Here is an 8,729-nt window from a genome sequence, read left to right on the forward strand (position 1 = left end):
GGACTATCATACACACACACACATCTATCTATCTATCTATCTATCTATCTATCTATCTATCTATCTATCTATCTATCTATCTATCTATCTATCTATGTGGCTCAGTTGCTGGGAACTACCATATATATTGGTATATATACAGATATATACTATTATATAGGTGTGTATATGTGTATATATATATATATACACATATGTGTATATATTTGTGTTCATACACATGTATATTTTTTCATGAAATGCCTTGAAAAATATAAAGTCAGAAAATATTGTTGGGGCTTAGGATCACACCTCAGCTAGGGACATCATCCTAGTTCTCCATGTAGAGAGGGTGCGCTAAGGAGAGAAGGAGAAGGGAGACTCTGTAGCTCCGGAGGACTCACTCCTGACTTTGCTCTTCCTTTGCCATTAAGTCTGAGTCCACGACGGAGTTATCTATCCCCTCCGGAGCAGGAAATCCAGCATCCGCACGCAGAATCCCACTGGGCACATGGCTGAGATCACAATCTATTAGGGATCCAATCGCAGCTCAGCGTTGGTGGTTTCAGCAGGTTGCAGCAGCTCTTCAAAGCATAGAGGCTGAAGTTTCCTCCTGGGACCACGTCATTTGGTCCCTTGGCAACCGTGCTGGTGGAGGCAGAATGAACTCATTAGCTGGGCCTTAGGTAGGAGCAGAAGGGGAATAGACAAGGGCGCGCTGGAAATGGTACAGGACAGGAAGCTGGTTCCCTTGTTTCCAGTCTAGGTAGGTGGGTTTAAGACAGAGACTCCTGACGGTTGGTTTTGGTTCTCAGATTCTGGGTGGCCCCAAAGACTCCCACTGTTTCTTTCAGAATAGCAATGACAGGGTAGAACTAATTCTTCCAAAAATAACAAACGAAAAATAAAAAGGCACCTGCACATGGGCTGAACCCATGACTAGGCAGTTAAGTGCACTGGCTGTCCTAGAGGACCTAGGTTCAATTCCCTTGACCCACAGAGCAGCTCACAACTGTCTGTAACTCCAATCCTGGGGCTTCTGGTGCCCTCTTCTGGCCTCAATGGGCACTGCATGCACTCAGTGCACAGAAATACATGCTTATACATACTTATTAAACAAACCCAAAACCTTAAAAAATATTAATTTGCACGTGAATAAAAAGAAGTGGAGTGAAGGCATTGATTTTGCAGATAGAAACTAGAGGGTAGAAATGGCTGACAGGGATCACCTAGCCTCTCACCCATCTTTGCCCTCCACCATGCTGTCAGGGACACCTTCATTCTTTGAAAAATGATGCAGTTTAAAGGAAAAAAAAAAAAAAAAAAAGGTAGGTAGCTAGTTAGAAAACAGCCACCGTGAGGTCATCGAGGCTGGATTCCATCCCACAAAATCAGTCTCTACCCTACCTCCTTTGTCACGGAACAACTAAATTTTGCAAGTGAAAATTAGTGACAGGCAAAGGTACGTGACCTTTCACAACTGCACACACCGGCTTAAGTTTGAACATGCTGGGCTGGAGAGGTGGCTCAGTGGTTAAGAGCACCTCTGCTCTTCCAGAGGTCCCGAGTTCAATTCCTAGCTGACAACTACCTGTAACGGATCTGATGCCCTCCTCTGGTGTCTGAAGACAGCTATAGTGTACTTATGTACATACAATAAATACATCTTTTAAAAAAATTTTTTTGAATATGCTGTACTAAAGGGGAGTTACAGATCAGATGGGTCTGCAGGCTGCGGCCGCGGGGTCTGCTGCTATTAGCCAATGGATGGACAGAAGGCAATTCCTGGGGAAGCATGGCTGTGTTTTCAGATTGTTTTTTCTTTTCTTTCTTCAGTTGTGTTCTGTTACATTCTCTGTGGTCTCGACTGGGGTCTCGACTGGGGTCTGAGTCCTCTCCCTGACCCCCGGGCACAGATGGGACATGGTAAACTTCCCAGAAGACGCTAATGTCTTTACTGCTAAAGGCTTTCTGTGAAGAACAAAGCATTGTCCCAGGTCTAAACAGGCCTGCCAATCACCTGAACAGGAAAACACCCCCTGGGAAAGGACTTTTAAACAATAGCACAAACACAAAACTTAGTAGGTTGGCCAAGGCCCACTGCTGTCCCTTGAAGCTGCTCCACTTTTCTCTGTGATAAATAGTACACTACACATGTCCGAGGTCACTAGAACTGGGGATCTGAGGTGAGCCCAGAGTGAGGATGGCTTTGTGGATGGGCTTGAAGTTCTGGCCTTGATCATGCTGGGGCTAATAGACAGAGCTTCCTTAAGGCCTCGTTGTGTCAAATGCAAAGGAAAACTAGGATTGTGCTCAGCTTACACGGGGATCTCCAGGTTTAAGTGAGCTTGTTCACCCCGAGCGTTACTGTAACGCAGAGGGGTTTGTACTATACACTCATGAGCAGCCTAGGAAAGTGTTTTAGTTTCTGGTTATCCACTCATATCTGACAAGGTAAGATGCAAGGCTGTTTTCTCGAAGGGTAAACAGTGAAGGGGGTAATGAAAACAAATGAGTGTGGTCTTCATGCTGAGATTCCAGTAAGGCTGTTTGCTCCAGATACAACAGGAGCACACTCTCTGCCCGTCTGCTCACCATCACGGAACAGAGGTAGGCTTGGCTCAGTAGTCACGGCAACCAAATAAGTGAATGAATACCGTGGTAGCCAGGTCTATGGAAAAATGTTCCGGGGATAATTAGCATTCTCTACAAGAAGATGGTTGAGGAAGGTCGAGAGGCCTTACCCTGGGGTTATACCTACTGCTTCCTACCTCCCAACCGCATGCGATCTTGGAAGGGTCTAGAATATGCAGCAGATGGAAGATTAGCTGGAGGCGGGACTCTATGACACAGCTTTGGCAAGTCATCAGTGTTGTGTGAGATTTTCCACTGATAACACCCATTTGGGGGCTACCCACACTTTGGGAGCCCAGTAGTCTCACTGGCTCACCAAGCGGGGCTGTAAAGAACTGTCGGCTCCCTATCTGGGGTAAACACATATTTGTTCCCATCTCCCCCAGGAAAAGTACAAACGGTTCGATCTGACCATTACGTAAAGACCGTAAGAATACCTGTTGAACAGATTTTGGCAGCAAGACACCACTTCGGTTGTGTTGCTGAGTACTTTGCCGTTCTCTAGAACGTGATGGCAGTTGATATCTACCGGGGTTTCAGAGAGGATGCCTGGAAAGGAACAGAGTGCTGTTTGCTGTCATCATTTAACGAGATCCCAGAACTCCCCTTCTGTTCTCAGCTTCTCTACCCCGCCCCACACATCCTGCTCCACAGCCTGCTGAGCCCGGCTCCGACTCTCAGCTTTCTGCTGCAGCATATGCTGGGTATGCAGCCTGGAAGCCTGTCTCCCTGGAAGCTTCCATCCCGTGAGCACCCGGGACAGGAGGGGTGGACGCTGTACCTGCGATGCAGGCTGTCATGAAGCAGGCAATGGTGCCAGCAATCAGGGCTCTCATGGCTCCAGAGGCGATGTCTCGCTTTCTGGATGGCGCTATGGATGCTGGAGGAGAAAGGGGTGTTTGAGATTAGGTTGGTTAGAGACCAAAATCTGTAGCTTCTGATAATTCTTTGGTGGCTGAACTCCCTCCTGGGCAGTTAAAAAGAGACAAGTCAAAAGATTAAACCAGGGGGCTGGTGAGATGGCTCAGTGGGTAAGAGCACCCAACTGCTCTTCCGAGGGTCCCGAGTTCAAATCCCAGCAACCACATGGTGGCTCATAACCATCTGTAACAAGATCTGACACCCTCTTCTGGAGTGTCTGAAGACAGCTACAGTGTACTTACATATAATAAATAAATAAATCTTAAAAAAAAAATAAACCAAAGGGACCCACAGAGCACAGAGAACACAGCAAAGCCAATGGGTCACCAGGAAGAACCAATCAATGAGATGATGTCTAAAGTTAGCTGCCACCATCTATGTCTATATCCAAGGCAGACATCAGTAATCGATAGCAGCATGTTCTATAGTGAACACCCATGATGCCCCAAGCCTTCCCCTTCAGATGACTGTTATAAATCTATGGGCATTAGTAACAAGTGTCTGATGTTATCATTGGCTTGGGAGAAGTGTATGCATGTTCATATTTGTCTTGAGTTTTTGAGTATACATAGGAAAACTGCATTCCAGAGCAGGACTTAAACATGGACCCTAGAGGATGTAACTACTGTTGAGGAGCCATTGTCTCTGACACAGCATTGCAGAGCAGGAGGCCTGACACAGCACTACAGAGCAGGAGGGACTGGCAGAAGTCGCATCTGCTGTTGAGGAGTGTCCTTTTCACTTACTAAGTCCGCCGATCACAATTCCTAGGGAACCAAAGTTGGCAAAACCACAGAGGGCATAGGTTGCGATGGTCTCAGAGCGAATCTGCAAGCAAGCATCAAACACAGGTCTGTACGCGATCTGACCCACCCGGTCTGTAAGTGATCTGACCCACCCGGTCTGTACTTGATCTGACCCACCCGGTCTGTACTCAATCTGACCCACCTTCAGAGATCCCAGCCAGGCTTCACTGGCTACAGACGGATGTCTATGAATAGATGTACACTGTCAACTCTCAGATAACAATTGGCCATTCCCCTTGTTCTTTGATTTTTGAGGGAATGTAGATTTAAGGACCACTTCACAACAGACTGGGAGTTAGTGACCTTGATATCTAAAAATGCTACTTCCTGTTTATTAATCACTTCTAATATTGCATGTGATTTATCACCTGCTGTATTATACCATACATAGTGCTAGTTTCTGGAGATAAGAAGTTAGTCCCGGAAAATATTTACATGATGTTTGTCTGACAATGGACTTACTTAGCATATATAAAGAGCTGCTATAATTAAACAATTTGACTACCCGAGTTTTAGATACATTGCTACAAAAGGTATATAAGTGGGCAGTAAACATATGGAAAGATGTTCAACATTTGTCACCAGGGAAGTGCCAAGCGCTACACAGAGAGCCAAAATAAATCTTAAATTGATTTATTTTAGGTATTTTGTCAGTTAACGAAAGAGCTGAAATAAAAAGGAACTGACTGTATGCTATATATACTAAGTGTGCCTAGGATGTAAAGCATCTGGGATGCTTATGCATTGCATTGCTGTGATGAACGATCCACGCTCCTGGTGAGCCAGCAGAGTCAACACTGCTGTTCTAAAAGCTGCCGTGGACAGCCCTCCACAACAGTTCCCCGTGAACCTTTGATTCATCCCATGGATTTTGTTACAATAATGAAAACTGATTAATACATCTACAGTGGGGGGAAAAAGATCATTAGTTGCCTATAGGCCTTTGGAGGGGAGATGTGGAGGGGGACAGGGGCATCGTCTTTTAAGGACCTCGAGGGAAGTTAATTATGTCAGGAAACAGGAAGCTTTGGGCTGTCACAGGCACTTCCTTACAATCTGCCGTCCTGCGTGCCTGCCTTTGTTCTTCAGCTGAGCCACTCCAGGAGAATGTGTGGGTGCCCATTTGGAAATATAAGAGTGGGCGTCCTTTCTGAAGACGAGAGGGCTCTGCTCCTCCTTAAGGGGGCTACATGGGCTGCACAGCCTGATGAGTGGCTAAAGAACTGAGTCCAGAAGTTTCTGCAGATTCAGTGGGCACATCCAGTCTGGCAAAGGTATGACTGAGGTCAGGCTGAAGGGCTGCTCTGAGTTACTCCACATTGTATAAAACAGTGGGTTTCCATTGAGGAAAAGATGCAGCACCAGACCCAGACCACATAGGAGACACCTGACATTTCAAGGGGTACAGCCCAATCAGCTGTGACCTGACAGTGACAGTGATTGTGGTGTGTGTGTGTGTGTGTGTGTGTGTGTGTATGTGTGTGCATGTGCGTGTGTGGTGTGCAGTCGTGGCTGTGTATGGTTTTATCAGAAGTCCAAAAGGAGCCGGGCGTTGTGGCGCATGCCTTTAATCCCAGCACTTGGGAGGCAGAGGCAGGCGGATTTCTGAGTTCGAGGCCAGCCTGGTCTACAGACTGAGTTCCAGGACAGCCAAGGCTATACAGAGAAACCCTGTCTCGAAAAAAACAAAAAAACAAAACAAACAAACAAACAAACAAACAAAAAAAGAAGTCTAAAGGGAGGCTGGGATGAAGCCACTTTCTTTTGTCAAGTAGAACAAGACGGGCTGAGCTAGGAAGACAACAGCCTCCTGTGTGTGAGCCAAGATGCTATGAAATTTGGAGCAACTTGCTTTTCCCACTGAGACTCCACAACAGCAAAGGCCTCTGGATTGTTTCCATGCATGCCCTGTGTGCCTGCCTTCGGCTGGACTCACTCCCAGATGGGGTCATCTCTACAGTTGGGGCTCCTCCTCCCCAACAGGCTTTTCAGAGAACTGGTTAGCACTGCCAGAACTGGCAGCTTGCTTTGCTCATTAACAAAAGCACACTTTCTCCTGGCAATGGGGAGGCAGAAAACATGTCAGTTAATTTAGCTTATTGTTTGCTTTGGGCAGGGAAACAAGCTGGTTTAGGTGGCATCCAAACAATGGAGATAGTTGGCCAAGTCCCACTGTTATATTCCCTGAAAGATGAACAGCAAGGGCAGAAAACCCACAAAGTCTGTTCCTAGCAGATTTGAGGGGCACAGTGCCCCCCACCACAAAATCATTCATGTGAAGATCCTCTTGGGGAGGTGGGATCACTTATAATATCCATATGTTTGGTCTTTGAGAGTCCAGGAGGTTAAGTGGTGACCTTTGGGTTGAGTATCTCAATACTGGGCAATGTGCTTCAAAGCCGGGGGGACATTGACTCCAAAAGGGTCATTTCAGAGAGGGACAGGGATGGTCAGAAATGTCCATTTCTTAGTTTCTTTATGAGACAGTTCAGATCTTTAGAGGGAAATGAATTGGTGCCTTGGCTACAAATATGTCTTCAGCCAAGTTAAGTTCCTTGGTTCATCAAAGCCTAAGGAGATATAAGTGCCTCTTTGCATGATTGCTGGGTGACTGCCCCAAGGTTCCAATCACAGACATAAGTGTTTTATCTTCCCTCCTCCCTTACACAGTAGTAACTGTGCCTTTTTGTTATCTTTTGAGGATGTAGAGGCTCAGAGTGACATGCGGTCAGTTTTTTAGAGATCATGATGCTAGAAGAGGCCTTCATGATCAGCTGTCAGCTCCAAAAAGGTAAGACCTGCCATATTGGGCCCCTGAATATTCTCCAAAGACCTCTCTCTGTATTGATGGTGGGAGATGACAGAATCTTTAGGAGGTGATGGCTAATCTTTTCAATGTGACATACCCTTGCCTGGGAAGATGGGACCTCAACTGAAGAATTGCCTGTATCAGTTGGCCTGCAGTATGTTTATTTTCTTCATTGCTAATTGATGTAGGAAGGCTCAGTCCACTATGGGCGGTACCATTCCTATGCAGGTGGGCCTGGGCTGTGTAAAAAATGGTAGCTGAATGTGAGGCTGTGAACAAGCTGATAAACAGGGTTCTTCCTTAGTCTCTGTCTCCATGTTCCTTCCCTTGGCTTCTCTCAGTGATGAACTAGCCTATAAGTATAAACTGAAATAAACATTTTCTTTCCTATGTTTTTTTGGTTATGGTTTTTATCATAGCAACAGGAAAGCAAGCTAGGACAGGAGGTCAAGTCCAGGAAAGGAAGTTAGGACCACACCCTTGAGGGGGACATTGGGACTCTGTCCCCTCCTCTTCCTTTCTACTCCCCAGCTGCTCTGTGGTGGCTAATCCTACTCAGCTATACACATCCAGTTGATGTACCGCTTTGTACAGAAAACAACAAGGCCAGTGGATCATGAGCTGAAATCATGAGCCAAGATGAACCTTCCTCATCTTACATGGCTTACCTTGGGTAACTAGCACAGGGCCTGTGATGGCCTCTGAGCTGTTGCCTTAGGCACAGATGATATCTCATAAAGCTTTGATGTCCTAGCTCATGTGACCCCAGGTCTGTGTCTACTTCCATTTTTAAGTTTCCCCCACTCTCTCTCCCCTTTCTCTCTCCACACAAATATCACATGGTCAAGATAACATGACTGAAGATTATGCTGTGCTCATCATGAGATCTACAAGAGACACTCAAGTTACAGACAGACAGAAGAACAAGTCACAGTGTAGCTATGTAATAAGAATTATAATAATGGACATATATTGCTATACACCAAGTTACAGTGTATCTATGTGATAAGAATTACATGTACCGACATATAGAATATAGACATGAAGAATTATACGTACCAACATATATTGTCATGATGTATCTATCTGATGAAGAATTAATTATACAACATATAGGATACAGACATAAAGAACTATACGTACTGACATATATTGCTGCACGCCATTCACAAATTTCGGTCCAGCTGCTTTCCTCAAATTGATTAATTTTGAGAGGTGGTCGTAAGCCACAAATTCATTGAAGAATGTCTTGTAACCTATGAGTTTGGCGACTATAAAGCTGTCTTGCCAGTCGACTCCCATCATGAAGGAGAAGGGCATGAAGATGTAGGAGCAAATGAGCTGCAAGAGACAGAAGTGGTAACACTTATTAAACAGTGATTTGCCTCGAATTCTGTCACACCCACCTTGGTGATAGGGTTGTCCCTGCTCTTCTGGACACATTCAGTTGCCCATCTTTATGTTCGTCCTCAACAGGTTTGTGTTAAGGCTTGATTTCCATGTGGTGATGCCAACAGATACACGACTCTATTTTTTTCCTCTTTTTTTTTAAATTATTATTTTCTTTATTTACATTTCAA

At 45.4% G+C, this 8,729-nt stretch overlaps 1 protein-coding gene across 1 annotated transcript in view; it reads right to left on the reverse strand.

The window, feature by feature from the left end:
• Positions 1-495: 495 nt before the first annotated feature.
• Slc28a3 (solute carrier family 28 member 3) overlaps positions 496-8,729 on the reverse strand; it is a 58,398-nt gene continuing 50,164 nt past the window's right edge. Inside the window, exons 14-18 of the mRNA XM_021215906.1 lie at positions 8,293-8,490; positions 4,281-4,362; positions 3,395-3,493; positions 3,051-3,162; positions 496-627 (exon numbers count right to left, since the gene is read on the reverse strand). Of these exons, the coding sequence (XP_021071565.1) occupies positions 501-627; positions 3,051-3,162; positions 3,395-3,493; positions 4,281-4,362; positions 8,293-8,490 (618 nt within the window). The 3' untranslated portion in view covers positions 496-500. The remainder of the gene's footprint in view (positions 628-3,050; positions 3,163-3,394; positions 3,494-4,280; positions 4,363-8,292; positions 8,491-8,729) is intronic.

This window comes from Mus pahari, chromosome 16 (genome assembly GCF_900095145.1).
Source record: "Mus pahari chromosome 16, PAHARI_EIJ_v1.1, whole genome shotgun sequence".
Classification (NCBI taxonomy): domain Eukaryota; kingdom Metazoa; phylum Chordata; class Mammalia; order Rodentia; family Muridae; genus Mus; species Mus pahari.